The sequence below is a fragment of the Ambystoma mexicanum genome, chromosome 10 (assembly GCF_040938575.1).
Source record: "Ambystoma mexicanum isolate Mex_15411 chromosome 10, UKY_AmexF1_1, whole genome shotgun sequence".
Classification (NCBI taxonomy): Eukaryota; Metazoa; Chordata; class Amphibia; order Caudata; family Ambystomatidae; genus Ambystoma; species Ambystoma mexicanum.
Window position 1 is genome coordinate 803993627 of NC_090932.1, and position 19154 is coordinate 804012780.

The following is a 19154-nucleotide window of genomic DNA, read 5'->3' on the forward strand; positions in this document are numbered from 1 at the left end:
AGAATGGAGCACTGAAAAGGATCCACATTGTGTGACCCCTGCACCAGTCGCAGAACTTAGGGCAGCGATACAGGCCGTCTGGCTGAAAGGAACACCTCCTTCACGTCATCCGGGAAATTCCAAACCTTATACCTCAACCTTTCAGATACCAAGCGTGAAGGTTGAATGAGTCCGTCTCTCACCGACTCCCAGTCTCCTGCAGAGTCCCCCAATGCTCCGACGTCTCATCCATCTTTTTAACCTTTACATTGATCCACCCCTGCCCCCTCCCCCTACCTCCCCTGCTGGCGGTCAGATCCGAACAGCAGGACCCAAAACAAAGTGCAAGTCTCCAGCGGCAAACATCAGGTAGTTTCTGTGCTTGGGATGAATCGGCACATGAAAGTAAGCATCCTGTAGGTCCAGAGACCCCCAACCAATCCTGAAGTTGAAGGGCTTGGAGGACTTGAGAAAGAGTAACCACCTTGAACTTATCCTTCCTGTGAAGTTTGTTCAACCAACGCAAGTCCAGTATGGGTCCCAATCCCCCGTCTTTCTTGGGGGTCAAGAAATGAGAATACCATCCCTTGTTCCTCTCCGCTACAGGCACAAGTTCTATAGGGCCTTTCTCCAGCAGGGTGAAGGTTTCCTGCACAAGGAGTGGATCTGGAAGCGTCAAAGAGTTTCCCCGGTGGACTGTCGTGAGGCCGCTGTAGGAAGAGAAGACAGTAGCCGTGGGCTATGGTATACAGAACCCACACATCTGAAGTAATGGCTCGCAACTCTTCAAGATGCTGAGACAGTCTACCCCCAACCGGCGAACCATGGGACATGGCCTCATGACTGTTTGGAAGTGGCTGCGGCCGTGCCTGAAGGCAAAGAGGCAGCGGCCTGAGCGGCTTTGCTCTGACCACCACGGGGACTTTTTGTCTGGCCCCCTTTGACTGGCGGCCCCCCTCGTCTACCAAAGGAATAGTAGTAACGAAAAGAAACACCCCTCCACTGCTGTCCCCTAGGACGAAAAGGCGTAGGTTGGCGCACAGCTGCGCTTAAAGATTCTGCCGCAGCTTTCAAGGTCTGCAACCTCTCAAGGCTCTCGTCAGCCTTGTTGCCAAACAAATGTACACCATCAAAGGGCATGTTCAGAAGATGGCTTTGCACATCCGGAGCAAAACCAGACTTCCGCACCACGCAAATCTGCGTATAATGGTGCTCGCAGCCATGGACCGTCTATCACAGTCTGCCGTATCCAAACCTGACTGAAGGGATTCGCACATGGCATCCTTGCCGTCCTGCACAAGAGCCAGGAAGCCATCCCTTTCTTCCCCCTCAGGAATATGCTCAGCCGCTAAAGAAACAGTTCCACAGTGTGTGAGAACCTTGCTAACGCACAAGTGGAGTTGGCAGATTTCAATGCCCTGCTCCCCGCAGAAAATACCTTCCGAGCCCAACCATTGAAGCGCTTGTCGTCCCTATCAGGAGGGATGGTAGGGTACGCCACCTGCCTCGAGGTGGCTGTAGCTGCCTGAACCACCAGACTCTCGGGAGTGGGGTGAGTGGATAAATAGCTGGTGTCGCTAACGGAAGGGCGATACGTTCTTTGGTCAAAGGGCTATTAACAGCCGGAAGAGATTCTGGGGACGGCCAAGCAGCAGCCACCCTTTTCTGTGAAACGGTAACACCGGGTCAGAGGATGGACCTTCATCGAAGATGTCCGTTATATAATCCTGCACAAAGTCTTCAGGAGGACTGGACCAGCCCAGATACTCCTAGACTTCAGCCATGAGCCTCCTGTATGAAGACTCAGCATGAGCCCCAGGCTCAGGCCTACCAAATTCCACTTACGGAGGAGTGTCCAACCCACCAGCATTATGAAGGGTTTGCCTCAACTCCTCCAATTGACTGTCTCTAGAAAAAAGTGGATCCACAACAAGTTCACCAGGGTCCTCAAAAATCACCTTTCTTTCTCTTCATAAATGTTGTCCAGAGGGAGTTGAAACCCTGGCCTGGGGACAGAAGAGAGCCTGGAGTACAACACTGGCATCACAGACTTCACAGTAGCCTTCCTAAGAGGATCCACCACATCCCCAAAGGCGCCGAAGGATTCAACTCCAAGAGCGTCGCCAACCTCTGCGTCGTGAGCGCAGAACGCTTCGGCGCTGACACTGGTGTGACGACGCTGTAGGCTGATAAGATGGCAAAGCATAGACGACCAGGTCGACGCTGGCTTTGAGTCCTTAGTAGGTTGCAGCGGTCTCGCTGGGGACCTGGTCTGAGAAGCACGTCTCTTGCGACTATCCGAAGCCTTGCCCGAAAGGGACCTCGGAGGTTCCCGATGCGAGTCGCGGAGCCGAGCCCGAAAGGCGTACGAGCCACGGTACAAGACCAATCCTGGCCGGCTTCGTTAGAATGCGCAACCAGACCTGTGCCCTGTGATTGAAATATCGCCAACATTTGCTCCTTAAAGGCAGCACATTACTCCGGAGTCGAGGACTTCGTCGGGCATGCCACTTTACTTGCGGCTCCATCCTCCGAGGACGACGGGGAAGGTGACCGGTGACAGCGCTTCCGAGAATGCTGCGATGAGGAACAAGAATGGCTGGAACCATTCCGGGACTATTAGGGAGAATTCACTTCTAAGACTAATTTTCCTTACCTATAGAGTCCCCCAGCAGCTTTGCTGGATTTTAAGGGTTTATTTTTTTCTCCTCCTAAGAGCGAGACCCTTTTTTCCCACTCTTAGACAGATTGCTAGTATGTGTTTTAGGCTATCTTGTGTGCTTATGGTCTATGTGGTTTTTCTCACCCTCATAGGAATCATCTTTTTAACATGTGTGGTACACATCACCCTCCGTGCCGTACCACGGGTGTCGTAGCGACCCCCAAACAGACTCCATACCTTGGGACTGACTACTGCTCCCAGGGCATGTGCAGTCCCCATTGACTTTACTAGTCAATACTTATGAACTAAACCAGTACAACCCATCTTACTATGGAAGTACTGAAAAGGGTTTCTGGCTGGTGGCAGTGGTTACTAGTGTAAATATTCGACTGTGAATATTTCCCTATGGGATTTTCCCATTGTTCGAGGCTACGACTTTTACTGACAGCCTCTAACATACCGCTGGTTTATTTTAATATTAACTTTACTCCGGTAGCTTTTCATTGCCAGAACTTTAATATTTCTTTCTTGCGTCTTTTTCTATAATCATAACCCACGTCGGGGATCCTTTGTTCGTCCTTTTGGCGGACTTCTGCACAGAAGCCCTCCTCTCGGCGCCACTGAGTCTGGGGTAGACAGGATGTGTGGGAGGGGGAAAAGGCCCCCGGGACAGTGTTGTCTTCGCAACCCAAGTCGCACTCTGCCCTGATAGGCCGTGGTGTTCTCCTGCCAGGAGAGCCACCCCACTGTGTGAGTGACAGCTAGGCTGTATGAATCGGGGTCTTGCTGCATAAAAGCAGGGTCCTGAGAACTGGAGGACAAGATGTCGCCACTGGAACTAAGAAACTGAAGAGGAGAGAAGCTGAAGACCTCTGCAACGACAACCACCGGTGAAGCCCTGCTGCAGATCCTCACCACCTTTCGGCGACGACTTGAGAAGATTTTCCTCTGCAAGAGTCTTCTTCCCTTGAGCTGGTGGGGCCAACTAGTTCGCCAATCGCCTTCCAGTACCTGCTTGGTCGAATCTTCAGAGCCCTGCACTTGGAGACCGGATAGCCAGGCACCCGTCCACCAGGACCGCAATTTAAAGGAGCTTACCTTTTATTTGTTTTGGCAGCACTGCGGCTGGTTTCATCCCTGGGCAGTGCAGTAACTCGAACCTTCCTTCACGACGAGAGCCTCTCTTCCTCTGCTGGATCTCTCGAACTGCAGGAACTGCCAAGAACTACTGCCACCGCAGGAGCCTCTTCCACTTTTAAGGTACATAGTTCCACCAGGCCTCCCGTTTCATTGGGTACCGCTAATGGTGCTTTAAATCCTTTACTTACCTACTTGGTTGGCCACCCCTATCATCTAACATTGTCTTTCACCTTCTGCAACCGCCTTTTTGAATCGTTAAACAAAGACTTGACTGCAGCTACTAGAACAGTTTGATCCTGGGCACATTGCCTTGTACCACCGACTCTGGCACAGGCCTATTGACTCTGGCTAAATCTGTTTCAACTGCCTTCTCTATATTGCTTCTTACCTAGAAATGTTTTGGTGCACCAAACTCTTATAACCACCTTTTTCCTTTCCCATTTTGCTCGGTTTTCACCTCTGTATTGCATATGCTAAAGTACTGCCTTGCCTAACTTGTTCACAATCTAAAGAGTCTAAACTTGTATAACTTGTCCTTTCCCTCCCTTTTGTGGAATTGTTAGAATGCCATTTCTGCTTGGTTTTCACTGTGCCATTTTGTTATGTTTTCACTCTTGCTCAAATCGGTCTTCAATTTAAATAGGGAGTTGTGTAAACTTTTCTTGACTGACCTTGCTTTAATAAGTGATTTGTGTGTGGACATCAGTGTGTGTAAAATATATATATATTCTTTTTGATACAAAGCTTTGGTCAGTGTTTCCTTGTTCCATTGTACTGAGGCCCTAATGTGTAAACCCTGAATACTGCTCGTCTCCCTCGTCAGAGGCCTTTGAGGGATATCGACCCAATGTCGACGCAGCACGCCTTCTGCTGAAAAAGTTTCCGAAGTGCACAGCTGTCGACATTACATGTCAAAGATGTGGAATACGGCTTGGAAGAAACAGATTACAAAATCCCTGCAACAATTGCATGGCTGTGGAAATCTTGAAAAATTAAACCTGTTCCACAGTACTCTTAAAACTTGAAATAGGGGCGTGGCTTCGAGTCATGGCGGTCGGTTTGGCTCTGAGAGCTCCCGGCTGGTGCCACGCTACCAGCCACTATACCTGGTGAAATTTGAGAGTTGAAGCAGCAGAGGAAGAAAATCCTGTGGAGCAGAGGCTGAAGCACGTCCTGATATGCTCCCGACGCAAATCTGCGGGGGCTAAAGGCGGTTCCCCCGAACCCTGATGGACACAGAGCCCACCTGCATAGCGGAAAGAAAATGGCTGACTCCACATAATCTCGCCGGAGCGGGCCGATATTAGCCTGGGACAGAGGTTTGCGGCGGCGGGGCTCCAGGCCCGGCACCCAACACGCTGGACCATCAGCAGTATCCCGCGGTGCAGCAAGCTGGGGCTCCCCGGGTGGGAGGCGCCCTCCGCTCGTTGCTCTCCCGGAGACTGGTGGCCTCCGCCGCACGAACCATAGGAGCAGTGACCCCCTCCCTCCCCCCCCCCTGCAGGCCGTTGTGGAGTGGAGCCGGGGTTTGGGGGCCTCCATCGGTGGACCTGTCTCACCACCCTGACCTGCATCACCCCTCCCCCCACCTGCTGCTGGCAATCAACGTAAGCGGACCCCCTGGACCCCGGGGGTCCCCCTTCAAAGAACTCTTTTGCCCCACACCAGCTCTGGACCCTACCTCTTCTGCTGGGGGACCTTGCAAGCATCCACCCCCTCCCCAACCTCCTGGATTGAAGCCCGGAGGGCATCCGGGTCCGTGCCCAGTGTTGGCTGGCCGGCTGGAGCCCCGAAGCCCTACTCTGCATCCGGACCGGCCCCGGGAACTCCGGGGGGATACCTGCCATAGCACTCCCCCAATCTGAGGCAATCTAAGCTCTGCTCCTCTCGGGTGGGGGGGGGGGGGGGATGGGAGATCCTGGGTCCCACAACCTGCATAGACCAAGGTAAGGTGGCACTTGCCGTGCCACTCCCTTTGGGGCTCCCCGACAGACTCCAAGAACTGGGGAGGCGCCTATGGATCCCCCGATCGAGACCGGCCAGGCCCCTACACTAAAGATTTGGGTCTAGGGCTGCAAGCTTCTGCCGAGCTCTAACCTGGCCCCCAAGAGTCCCAATTCCCCTGGACGCCCTGCATAATGGGGGTCTAACCGGGTTCCCGGGCCTGTTACTGCCTCCGAGAATCTCTCCCCACAGCGGGATCCCAGGGAGCAATCCTCACCTCCCGAGTTAGCTAACCCCCCACCCCACCCCCCCCCCTTCTCGGGGTACAAGACGGAGTAGAAGTCCCTGTGGCTCCCGCAGAATCTGGTTGGGGCTAGGGGCCTACCGGCACAGCGATGACCAAAGCGAATAAATCAGTGAAGCAAGCGGACATGCCGTCAGGGGGTGAGATAAGCAAGAAGAGCGAACGCGGTGAGGGTGGAATGGGAAGTACCCCACCCCCCCTGAAGACCAAGTAACTAAGGCCTCACAATCTGTCACTAAAGCTGACATGCACAACCTCTTATCTGCCCTCACCAGAGAGTTCCAAAAGAGAACAGAAGAAGTAGAAACCCAAATTGCTCGATTAGACCAGAGAGTGGGGGAAATTGAGTCAAGAACCGAGGAAATTGAAACTACACTCTGTGAACAGAACTTTGAGATCGGAGATGGAGCTGACAGAATCAGAGCACTGGAGTGCAGATGTGAGGCACTTGAAGCCAAACAAGAAGATGCGGAAAACCGCTCTAGACGAAACAATATCAGGATTCGGGGCATTCCTCTGGCGATCCCGGAGAAAGACCTCCCATCTTACATTGCCGATCTCCTCCGCCATATCATCACCCATCCAGATGACGCTCCCCTGGAACTGGACCGGGTGCATAGAACCAGACCTAGGCAAAATCCTAATGGCTCAGTGGATGTGTTGGTCAGAGTCCACTTTTACAAGCTCAAGGAGGAGATAATGCAAGAAGCCAGAGCAATGGGTCAAGTCCACTTCCGGGACTCTGAGATATCCCTCTTTCAAGACTTGGCAGCAGCGACATTGGCAAAACGTAGAGAGGGCTCAAACCCATGACTAACTGGCTACGCGATTGCAAGATAACCTACCGTTGGAGCTTCCCCTCAGGACTCGCCTTCCCCTGGGAAGGGAAAACCCGTCAAATCCCAGAGAAGCGGAACTATTCATGAACCTGGAGGGGGAGGCCCCCGGGAGCGCGAGCCACTCACCCGAAAGAACTAATAGAGAGTCGCTCTGCTCGTGGTCCCGAGTTGAGGGGCATCGCAGGATGCGGGGCCCGCCCGTCAAGGAGAAGAACATGAACAATCGCTGAAGCCACCCCCTCGCTGTCTACTGAAAACTCCACCGAAGATTAGGGAACGCAGCGAAGGACGGGGCCCAGGGCCTCCTGCGCCCCTGGCCGACACAAAGATCCACACACAACCCTGCACGATTTCATTCTCACCGTCAATGCACGAGGCTCTAAGGCCTCTCAACTAGCTGGTAGCCACGGCCCAGCCGACAGCCCCGTTGGTAGAAGGCTGGTCTGGATACCGACACTGATTCGCTGTTTTAAGTTTGGTTCTAGTTTTTGTTTGTTAACCATGGTCAAAGGGAAGAGGGGAGCTGAGAAGATAGCTGAAGGAAGGGGCGAACCAGAGGGCAGGATGCAAGCGACATTGGAGGGGGAGACCGCAACCTGGCAGTCGGACGGAAGCAAGGAAAAGCCACTATCCAACCCATTGACGAATGGCCCAGCTGGATAGAGAGCTAACTGTGTTATCCTGGAACGTCCAGGGCCTGAACGCCCCGCGGAAGAGGAAAGCCGTAGAGCACAGGCTTTCCCAGCTGGCTCCTGATATTATATGCCTCCAGGACACTCACCTCCTCAGGACAGATGAGAGCCGCATCGCTTTCCGATACTACACAACGCTTTTATGCCTCTGCAGGCCTCAAGAAAAGAGTGGGCATCCTGATAAGCCGAGATCTCCCTTTTACGAATGTCACAATCAAGAGAGATCCAGAGGGGTGGTACATTCTTCTGAAAGGCCGGCTGGTAGAGCTTCCCATCACCATAGCAGCCATATACTGCTCGAACACAGCACAAAGCCTATTCCTCCGCAACCTGCTTCCCATAATTTCAACCTTTACTGAAGGTCAGCTGCTCATAGGGGGATGCTATGGCAGAGTTCGTGAGGGAAACCAACTCCATAGACGTTTGGAGGTGGGCCAACAGGGGAACTAGAGATTACACATGCTTCTCCATGCCCATCTGGGACACTCCAGAATCAATCTCCTGCTTCTTTCAAGTTCTCTAATTCCCTGTGTGGAAACTATCCAAACAGGACACAGAGCCCTGTCGGACCGAACTCCAGTCATAATGAAATTGAGGATTCAGAGCTTCCCCGAATCGACCCAGCGTCAATGGAAACTGCAAGATCAGATCTTGACAGACATTGCGATCAGAACGGAAGCACTTAAGAATTACTTCAAGGAAAACACCATCAAAGACGCAGCCATTTCCACGATCTGAGACGCCATGAAACCGGTGATCAGGGGTACGGCTAATGATTGCACGGCCAGGCTACGACGTCTACGCGAACTACAGCAGGACAAACTCAAAGCGGAGGTAGCTGAGGCGGAGCGTATCCTGAAACAAGGTCAGAGCAGGAAAGCGAGTTGCGTCCTCCAGAAAGCAAAACGCTCCCTAGAAATGCACCTAGCAGGCAAGGCGGCCAGAGCACTTACATACACCAAGCAATTCTACTATGTGCACAGCAACAAAGCAAACCGCCTCCTAGTCCACAAATTGAAAAAGCTGCACTCGAGGAACTCCATCCAATGCCTCTAAGACGCACAAGGAACACCTCACTACGCCAATTCGGAGAAGATGAACATCATGACGGCACACCACAGAGCAATCATGTCGGGTTCCCCCACAGCAGCAGAAGCACATTCAAGATATCTAGATGGGGGTACAGGCGGGCGTCCCTCACCCACTAATGGCAACTCTGGAAGCCCCAATCTCGTCAGAGGAAGTGAGTGAGGTTATAGCAAAGAAGAATGGGACCAAATCTGGACGAGAGCAAATAGAAGCTCGAAATGTGTCCAATAAGGAGGGAGCATTCAAGGTATGCTACAGGTGGTACCGAACCCCAGAATAGCTCAACAAATGCAACCCGGCGATCCCACCGTCGTGCTGGAGAGGGTGCCCAGACAAAGGCACACTATACCACCTGCTCTGGACATGCCCCAAGGCGACTCAATTTTGGAAAGCTGTGCTTGCACAAATCAACATGATCACGGGCTAGTCAATCCCTTGGGACCCAGGTGCCGTACTGTTGGGTGCTAGCGGTGATGGCCAATTCCCTCTCTCAGGCCACAGAGCAGAACTCTGCTCCCACTTGCTGACGGCCGCCAAGATCTCCGTGCCCAGGCTCTGGAAAAACCCGGAGGGCCCATCGGTCCAAATGTGGTTGACTAAATGCTGGGACATAATTGCGGCCGAAAAAAATCACAGCACTCAGGTTCGGGAACAGAGACAATTCTTTCTTACGTGGTCTCCCTTCCTGGACTACGCACCAACATACCCAGGCCTGGCCCGACAACCCCCCCTTCTCTTCGGTGGTTGGACAAATATGATTGAAAGAAAAGACGGAACAGCTGTCTGGAGGACACTCCTGGAGAGCAACTCCCGCAGGCATAAGCAGGGCCCAAACAGCGAATCCCCGGAACCGGAAGGGGCCTTCTACCCTCGCCGATCAGGTATTCAGAGCAGCATCAACTGCCAGGAGCCCTTAACCCGAAGAGTCCTCGAGGAGTGCACGCCCACCGAACCAAGACCTCACGCATTCTCACCTTACCCACTGACCTACAGTTATTGATTGTTTGATGTTTATTTTTCTGATAAGTATCTTCAAGCTAGACCGTGCTGACTGAAGCACCCACATTGCACAAGCCATAATGTATAACATGCTTGCTGAAAAACCAATAAAAACAAGTTTGGGAAAAAAAAAATGAAATGGCATTAAGACAACCTTTCCGGCCCAAAAAAAGCAAAATCGGTATTACCTGAACTGTTCGAATACAATTTAATGAATGACAATTGACCGAATTAGTGGTCCTACATGACCACCTGTACAATTTACGTTTTGGATATAGATATATTGGGTTGGATTTATAATATAAGGGGATTGGGTGGGGATTGCGGGGGTTTCCCCCCGCATATGTATCCTAATGGACCTTTTAAATACAGTCAATTCGTATACAAACATAGAATCCAAAGCAGAGAATGTGAAGCAAGTCAAAGGGTCCAGATTCCCCTCCCAGCAGCTATCTGAGAACTTGCACCACATAAATCCATACATGGATTTGGTGGCAGGTGTTGTGTAAAATTTTCATTTCAGTGAAAAATCTTCCTGATCTGTGTCAAGCCCAGAACTTTTTGCTTGGACTTGGTAATTATTTTACCTTGTCCCTAGGTGGGTGGGAATCTTTTCCCGCTCTCGCCTAGTCTTTTACTCTTTGTGGGCGACCTTTTTATGTCTCCATAGTGTGTGATTGGAGTTAGTCCAAAGTTATAGGAAACGAATGTACTATGGCAGTGTTAAGACAATTCTTTAGTTCTACCAAACTCCATCAAAACCATTCAACTGAGGCAGTACAAGACTCCACTCTTAGTATGAGGCTGAACCACCAGAGTTCATGGTAGCGTAGACAGAGCAGCCAGGTGTTCCGCTCACCTGGTCTCTGCGGGGGCGTTGGGGCACCGTTGGAGCCCTCCCTCGTTTTGGCTCCACAGTGTCGACTGTCTTCACCAGCTGCCGCTGAGAATGTTGTTCTGGATGCTGGTATTGCCCCTGGGAGGAGAGGAAATGAGGATGGCGTGGAGGTGTTACGAATTCCCTCGCCCCTTTCGTGCCAGAACTGTGTGCGCAAGAACCTTCCTATGCAAGCTCACCCGTTATTTGTAATGCTGGGCTCTCCGTCCTGCTTCCTTCAGCAGGGGCGCGTAGAATGGGCCTAGTTGCTTCACTGGCCCGCGAAGTGGCGATCCAGACCGGCTGTGACCAATCCACTTGAAGGGTAAGTCTTTGGTTTTAGTTATTGTTCATTTTGACAATGTCTTTAGCAATGAGTCTTGACTTGGTGGTAAGCAATAATGTCTTGCAATGTCTCTGCTCCTCCCTATAGGTGTGAAGAAAATGATCGGAAGCGTGGAGCGAATCCTGGGATTCCCCTGAGGATGATGGGCTCTCAAGGTCAACAGGTAAACTGACCGTTATGATGGAAGCCAAGACGCAGGCAAGATGCAGCCCAGAGTTCGTTAATGACTTTTCTAACTGGTAGTGTTCTTTTCCCTTGTAGGTTCTGTCCGACGGCGTGGAGCTGAGTCCGGAGGCTTCAAGACAGTTCGGTGGCTCCGGAGGAAGATACGGCGGAAAAGCAGTGAAAGGATCCCGCGTCCCTGGAAGTCTGAATCTGGAGAGAAGAGGCCCCGACCCTCCAGAATGCAGGCAGGGTGTGCACACAGCGATGGAGTGGCCGAGATCGGGTAAGCGCGCCTTCAGCAATGGAGCGGCTGGAGTCAGTTAAGTAAGATGGTCTTCAGAGCTGGAGTACCGGAATCAAGGTGAGATACGGCAGTAAGCGTCACACTGCAAAGCAGAGTAACGCGAAGCGAGGGCATGTGGTTGGCCTGGCATTATATAGGCTGGCTCCGGCCCCTCCCTTTAGCCACGCCTTGTGGCTCCACCTTGCCTCGCCCAAGGATTTCAGCACGTGCCTCCCAATGCTGTTCTATGGCCACGCCCGGCCCTGATGCAAGTGCTTTAGGCACAGTGTTCCAAGCACACATTTCTTTGAGCCTGGTGCCAAACCAGCCGCAGTGCTCCCCGACGAACAAAAGGTACGCTCTTTTAAATCGCGGTCCGGGTGGACTGGTGCCTGGCTATCCGGCCTCCGAGTACAGGGTACTGGTGATTCGATCAAGGCAGGTCCGGGAAGGCGATTGGCAAACTGGTTGACCCCACCAGCTCAAGGAATGAAGGCTCTTGCAGATGATCTTCTCTCGTCGTGTGGAGAAAAGTGGTGAGACGCTGCAGCAGGGCTTCACCGGTGGTTCAGTCGTTGCAGGTGTATTTGGCTTTGCTCCTCTTCGGCTTCTTAGTTCCAGTGGTGACGTCTTGCTCTTCCAGTCCTCAGGATCCTGCTTTTATGCAAAAAGAGCCCCATTCATACAGCCTAGCTGTCGCTCACACAGTGGAATGGTTATCTTGGCGGGAGACCCTCCAGCCTATCAGGATAGAGTGAGACATGAGTTGCTGAGGCAACTCTGTCCAGGGGTTCTACTCCCCCTCCCACACAATGGACCCACCCCAGACTCAGTGGCGCTGAAAGGAGGGCTTCTGGGCAGAAGCCCGCCAAACGGACGAACAAAGGATCCGCGACCTGGGTTAGGAGTTTAGAGAAAGACACGAGAAAGAATTTATATTAAAGTTCTGGCAAATAAAACCTACCGAAATAAAGTTAATATAAAAATAAACCGGCGGTATGTTAGAGGCTGTCAGAAAATGTGCTAGCCTCGAACAATGGGAAAATCCTATAGGGAAATATTTGCGGTTGAATATTTACGGTAGTAACCAATGCCACCAGCCAGAAACTTTTGAGAGGGACTGTACGGTACCCTCTCGAAAATGAACCTAAGGGAAAAACTATTAACCCTTTTCAGTACTTCCATAGTAAGATGGTTTGTACTGGTTTTGTTCAGAAAGATTGACTAGTAAAGTCAATGGGGACTTTACATGCCCTGGGAGACGGTAGTCAGTCCCAGTGTATGGAGTCTATGTTCGGGGGTCGCTACGACACCCCTGTGTCACTGCACGGAGGCTGCTGTGTAACACAAGTGAATAAAGATGGTTCCTATGAGGTTGAGAAAACCCCATAGACATTAAACACAAAAAATAGCCTAGAACACGCATAGCAAAAATGTCTAAGAGTGGGAAAAAGAGTCTCACTCTTAGCAGGAGAAAAAAACAAACCCTTCAAATCCAATAAAGCTGCTAAGGAACTATAGGTAAGAGAAATTAGCCATAGAATGAGAATTCTCCCTAACAGGAAGCAAGACTCTTCAGCAGACAGTCTGAAAATAAGATGGCGAAGCAACAGAATGCATGGAGCAGAAATTGTAGTTTACACACTGTACGGACAGCAGAGATCTCTAGTGTGGAGATGTTGGAAGCCAACGAGTGTATTGACGATGAGACAGATAGTTGAACCCAATTGTTTCATGGGACTTTGCTGTATACTACAGGGTGCAGCATCATAGGGGTGTAGCAGGAAATATTGTGCACACCTAGGGCAAATGTCTACAGTTGAGGGGGATCTTTTACATTACGTACCATTCTCCTGCTTGGGTAGAGATCTGGGCCGAATGCTTTTGTGGTACACTGTATATGAGGCTCAGTGCTACTTTCAGCAAGTGAGCACAACCATTTGGGCACTGGGACTGTCTGGTCCCAGCACACATCCTGTTGCCTGAATGTCTGTTGCTGGATTGATGTGGCTGGTCGATATCCTTGATTGGATATCCACTGCCAGTTTGAATGGAGCAGATCCTTACCATTAGTGTACCTGGGCGAGCTTTCAGTCTGGATCTTTGATACAAGGACTCCTGCAGCCACTTGACAATCTTGATGCGAAAAGCCCCTTCGAAGAAGTGCAATTGTTAATGACCCGTGGAGGACACCTGCAGCTGGCCAGCTTCTACTCCACTGCTTTCCCACCGACAGAGGTGTTGCTGGGGGGTGGGGGGGAGGTTGAGGGGGCTATAGCCCTGGATCTTTTGGTTGTAGCCCTGGATAGCTGCTCGGGGGCAAAAGCCAAAAGGTTAGCTAGCCCCAAGTCCCGACATTATTGTAGCCCCAGATCTTTTCCAGACCTAGCAACACCCCTGCCCGCCGAAGCCCTGTTACTCTGTCTGATTTTAAGGTGACTTTTGTCATTGCTCCAACCCTTGAACCAGTGGGACTAACCAGGGTTGGCCCCGTGCCTTTTCTGGAAAGCTGGCTCTTGAAAAGATTTTCATCGGGCCACAAGGAAACCTACTTTTTTTCTTTTTGTATTGCAACGCACCCTTCACATCTATGAGTGAGCTACACCGGTGCAAATGGACCCTCAGGGTAAGAAAAATAAAGTGCAGGCTAGTAGCACTCAACCTGCTCGGAACCCAGCCTTTTACCATAAATTACAGCCTGCATTCCAAGCTACTTGATTGGTCAGCACCCCCTTGCAGGTGCTAATGTGTCTTAAAAAATCATGCAGATTCTTTGTGTTGATGAAATGAGGGCTGAAGTGTGGAATACTGATCTTTGGGGATTCTTGTATTCACGTTTGCATCAATTGTTAAGAGACAGTTTAAGCAAATTGTCCATGGAAATAGTTCATGGTCTTATAGCTGTATATACTTATTTATGCATTTGTGTTTCTTATATTTTGTGACCTTTCATCTTGATCAACCGAGATCTAAAATGTGCTTTGTTTGTAGATCCCTTTTGCTTTTTGCAATATCCTATCAATATAGATTGAAATGATGATCTGCCACCCTCTTTCAGAGCCTGTCTGAACAAGAAATACACTTGAAAGTGCAAGTAAAAGAATTGGAGTCAAGTGTAATTGCAGCTGCACCTGACAAAGCCAAGCAAAAACAAATGGAAAAAACTCTTGATCAGCTGAAAAAAGGTAATTCGATAAGTGAATTAAAAGTAGCTTTCACTATAGTTGGCTTTAGATGCTTTAGGTGCAATTTCACTTTAAAAGGCAGTGCCTCAACCACCGTACAGCCGTCCTTGTTTTATCAATACAATCCCGGCATGTATTTTATGCAGGGTCATCATTTTTACGGACTCATTTGGCACCAGAGTAAAACCTCTCATGGCGGTGTGGTCTGTTTCAACAGCTCGTGTGACAGTGTTTTGTATTTTGGTAATGCTTGCTTAGTTATGCCATCCCGCTCTTGATTTTCTATACTGGTTGGAAGAGCCTACTCCCAGCAGCAAATTGGGAGGTGGTTGAAAGTTACATTTGGTAGGCAAGGCCACGTTTGCCTGCTGCACACTAGCCTTGCCCCTCTACCCGTTTCAAAATGCCACCCTCTGTTGCTGTTTTCGTCCCAAAATGTGTGGATAGCAGGCACTCAGTGGCACCTCTTTTGTTGAGTTGATGACATTTTGTTTTATTTTGGGGCTGGGTGGTTAGAGGGTGGGGGGGTAGGAGGGTTCTGCTGCTTAATTTTCCATTTTATTCAGCCGTGCCTCCTTCTGCTGGTCTTGCCTGCACACCCTCGCCACGCCTGTCCAATTCTTAGGGAATGTACATATGATGAATAGTTGCACTGTGTTAAAGGGAATTCAACTGAGGTCCTGGAAATCTCCTTTCCATGCCACAGCTGGGACTGTTATTTAAGGAAACTGATTACTTGGTGAGATGCGTCCGAGGTGGGCAAGTTGGGAGCCACGTCTAATTGGGTACTGGCTCCGGCATTGCCGCTTGGTACAGATGTGAAGACTGCACCCCAGTTTGGGTACTTTTTAGGGACGTTCAACATGACATACCTCCAGGTGACTTCATCTTCCAATACCCATTGGTGAGAAAGATCCAGATTTCTCCAAGTGGGAAAATGAAAGCACCTCTTGGTGAGAAATTAGCCAATACAGAACAGCTGGGGTGAAGGTTCTACTATTAATTGTATTGTTTCCAACAAATCTCTCTAACATGCTAACTGTTTAAGACAGATTTCTATAATCTGGCCTGGTTGACCGATTCTAGAAAGCCTCCCTAGTTCTGGTGAACAGGGATACTCTGAGAGGTTAGCCAAACCAATCAAGAAAAGCATGGAAAGGGGTCAAGGCTTAGTCTCAGGAGAAATATCGCAACACACCAGTTATCAAACATATGTACAGTCACCTTAAGTTTGTATAATGCATAAAATTACTTCAACTGAAAGAAGGAAAGTAGTGATGCAGTAAATAAACAGTTCACCGGAAAGAGATCCTAACTTTAGAAGTCCAGTCTATGTTGAATGGGGTGTGGTACCCAAAGTTACAAAGCGTTGTCTTAGGAGAGTGAACAGATGTAGGAAGAGTTCTTGAGGTGGTGAAAAATGTTTCAGAAAATTGACTGGTTGGTCCCACCAGTTCAAGGCTTGAAGCACCACTGAGGACCTTCGCAGATCAGGTAGTGCAGCAGGACGTCACTGGGCCAAACGCAGGAATGGATGCCAGGCCTCTTCAGGAGTCAACAGGTCTTCAGTCTTCTGCTCTTTTACACAGGATACTTGGCTCCAACGTTGATGGGAAGAAATGGCTGGAGGAGTCGTCCTCTTAACCCAAATCCTGGCTGGAAGCAAAGTACATACCTGGACAACTGGCACATTGTTGCAGAAATATTTTATTTTTGCTGCTTTCTACCGTTAGACACCTTATCTTTTTGCTTCCTGACCTGACTTTTTGGAGGGAAGTAATGTCACCTGCACTGCTTCTTTTTTGCTAATTTGTTATGGGGAGGGCTGATAATACCATCATTACTGATAGACTGTCTCTTTGTGGATTTCTTCTATTTTTAAAGATGCACTCTGCATCTTACAGTGAAGAGTGGTTTGGAACTTTCTATCCTTTTTCTTTCTTTTGTTACTTTGTGTTTCCAAATACTAAGGGTCCAGTATTGGCTGGTGGTAGCAGATTTTATTTCTACAATGTTTTATACTTTTTACTTGTGCACTTTTGCCATTACTGCAGATGGATACTAATAATGGCTAGCTCTCTGATGGCTGTGCCACAAAACTTTCACTTGTCCTTTGACCATATTATTTCACCTTGTGCCTGCCCTCTGGCATTATATGACCATGTATGGCAAGCTGTTTCCCGGGGGAAGCTGCTTTACTGGACAAAGTCTGTAGAAGCCCAGAGGTGGGGGGCTCAGGCTATGTGGTTCCAACCCATCTTCAGGTTACCAAATGTCTGTTGCAGGGTAGATTGTTTGACCAAAGGCAGTCCATGATTGGATAGTGTTGGGTAGATTTTCATCTTTTATGCAAAAAACCCCTTCACATTTCACTCCCTCAGCACTTTTTCCTGGACTTGTGTATTTCTTATCAGTTCTCCTGAGGGAGTGGGAACCTTTTTTCGACACCAACTCATTCTTTTACCATATATTTGGGGGGTCTTTTGTATTTATTTTTATACATTTTTATTGGGGAAATGCTTTCCTTGGGTCTATGGCATCTCATTGAATTTTGCATCACACAGCACTCTGTGCCGTGGCTGTTTTTTTCTGTTCTTTTCTCTGTGAGAACTCCTGTTCTAATGGTCAGGAGGATATTTAGTATCCTTCTTAACCTCATATTGTCAGAACATGTTAGGGAGAATTCTCAGAAATGTGCTAATTAATTCCCTTCTACCTTAGAGACCCCCAGCTCTTTTTGCTGGACTTTAGGACTTTTAATTTCTAACCTGGAGAGAGACCTTTTTCCCACACTCATATTTTTCTGTGATTTGGCCTCTGTTTCTTTTGACTTTGGAGTCTGACAAACTCCATACACATCATCTTTACATTGTGACACATAGCACCTTCATTGCAGTGGCACATGAAAGTCTCTTGGATTTCCCAAAGGTTTAAATACCTTCTCTTGGTGAAACTACTTCTAAGAGCAGTGAAGTGAAATTGACTTAAGTTTTGTAACTTTTTAGACCCAGCACATTCTCTTACCATAGGGTGCTGGAGGGCTTACTTAGTATCACCTTTGTCTAGATTCTCATGTAACATTTTTGTTACCCTTTCTACAATAAATGGCTGGTGGTAGTGGTTTACTTTCTTGTGTTTCTACCGCGGACTGCAGCTGCAGTAAAGCAGCCATGGCTTCCCGTTTTTCTCAAAATGGCCCGGTCGTCTTTTTTTCACCATTTCTTGTTGGAAAGGTCCTTGAAATTTACTCTGCACTCCAAACCAGGTTTGGTCCCTTTGTTCGTTTTTGTCTTTGGCAGGTTTCACTGGTGAAGCCCGCTTCTGGCTCCAGCGTCTCTGACAGGGCAAGAAGCGAGGGAGGTGCCCGAAACTCCCTGTGCTTAATCCCCTTGGTTACCGAAATGCACCCAAAGGTGACTGGCTGGCTGTCCTCAGCCATTCTGCTGTGAGTGATAGCTAGGCTGCGAATAAATGGGAGAAACCTGCATAAAAGGTGAGGTTTTTTTGCTTGAAAGGCAGAATCGACCACTGGACGAAGGAATCCGAAGAATAACTTTGAAGAGACACCTGCTGCATCTCCTGGACCGTTGGGTTGCCCGGTGAAGCCCTACTGCAGTGCTGAAGCTACGGTTTCGCCTCGAGTGAAGGGTTCCATGTCATTTCATTGCCTGTAATTTCATCCCGTCATTTTAACGTGCACATTCCATCGAAAATGGTATTTTCTTTTTTTGGGGGTGTCCCCCCCCCCCCCAAACCTCCCCACACTTATTTTTGCTATTGCCTACCCGCCCAAACCCCTATCTGCCCTATCCCAACCCCCCTACAAAAATGTGAGCACTTTCGATGGAATGTGCTCATTAAAATGCCTCGGGATGAACATGCAGGCGATGAAAGGGCGCTGTACCGATAAAAGGAGCCCTGCAAAGGACGACTTCTCCCCTTGGGTTGGTGGGACCAATCAACCCCAAGAAAAACTAATCTGGAAATCCTCTGAGCTAGCTGTACTTCCATTGCTGCTGCAGGAACCGATTGCCAGGGAGAGGAACACCAGAATAGAGTGCCGTCTTTATGTCGGAACGAGCTCCAGGAAGATCCACCTGACTCCCATGAAGCAGTACTGACCAAGGGACCCCAGATGCAAGGAAAGTCCATAAGGTATCCGAGAACCGCAGTGGTGCTATTTGCAAGAAGCTGAAACCACGAAGTGCCGCTGATCTGAAGTTTGCCGATTGCTGCCACTGACCTTCAATTCGTAGTGCAGGAGTCAAGACGTCCCCCCTCTTATCCCCACGACTGAGGCCCAGGAACAGGATCTGCAGCCCTACCCAAAAACAGAAGCCAGCTGGAACCAATTTCTTCAGACCCAAGAGACTGTAAAACTAAGGGGTACCTCCCTCTTGTTTTGTAGCCTTGCTAGCTTTCAGTTGACTTGTCTTGGTTGCTTTTGCAGAGTTGCTTGCGGCTTTGCCCTCCACAAGTCTCCCAGCTTGCTGCCCTACAGTGATTTCATTTTCTACAAAGACTTCTAAAACATTGTGCATGACTTTTTACTTGCCTTCAAGAAGTGCTTCAGCTCACCTAGACTTTTGCTCAATTAACATTGGCTGTCCTGGCTCCCTGAAGGACTCATCTATACTCTGACTTTGTGCT

General features: G+C 49.5%; 1 protein-coding gene across 1 annotated transcript in view; it reads left to right on the forward strand.

Moving 5' to 3' along the window:
• The window catches only part of SMC4 (structural maintenance of chromosomes 4), a 1048897-nt gene that overhangs the window by 696399 nt on the left and 333344 nt on the right, over window positions 1-19154 (forward strand). The window contains exon 17 of the mRNA XM_069618465.1: window positions 14378-14504. Within this exon, the coding sequence (XP_069474566.1) occupies window positions 14378-14504 (127 nt within the window). The remainder of the gene's footprint in view (window positions 1-14377; window positions 14505-19154) is intronic.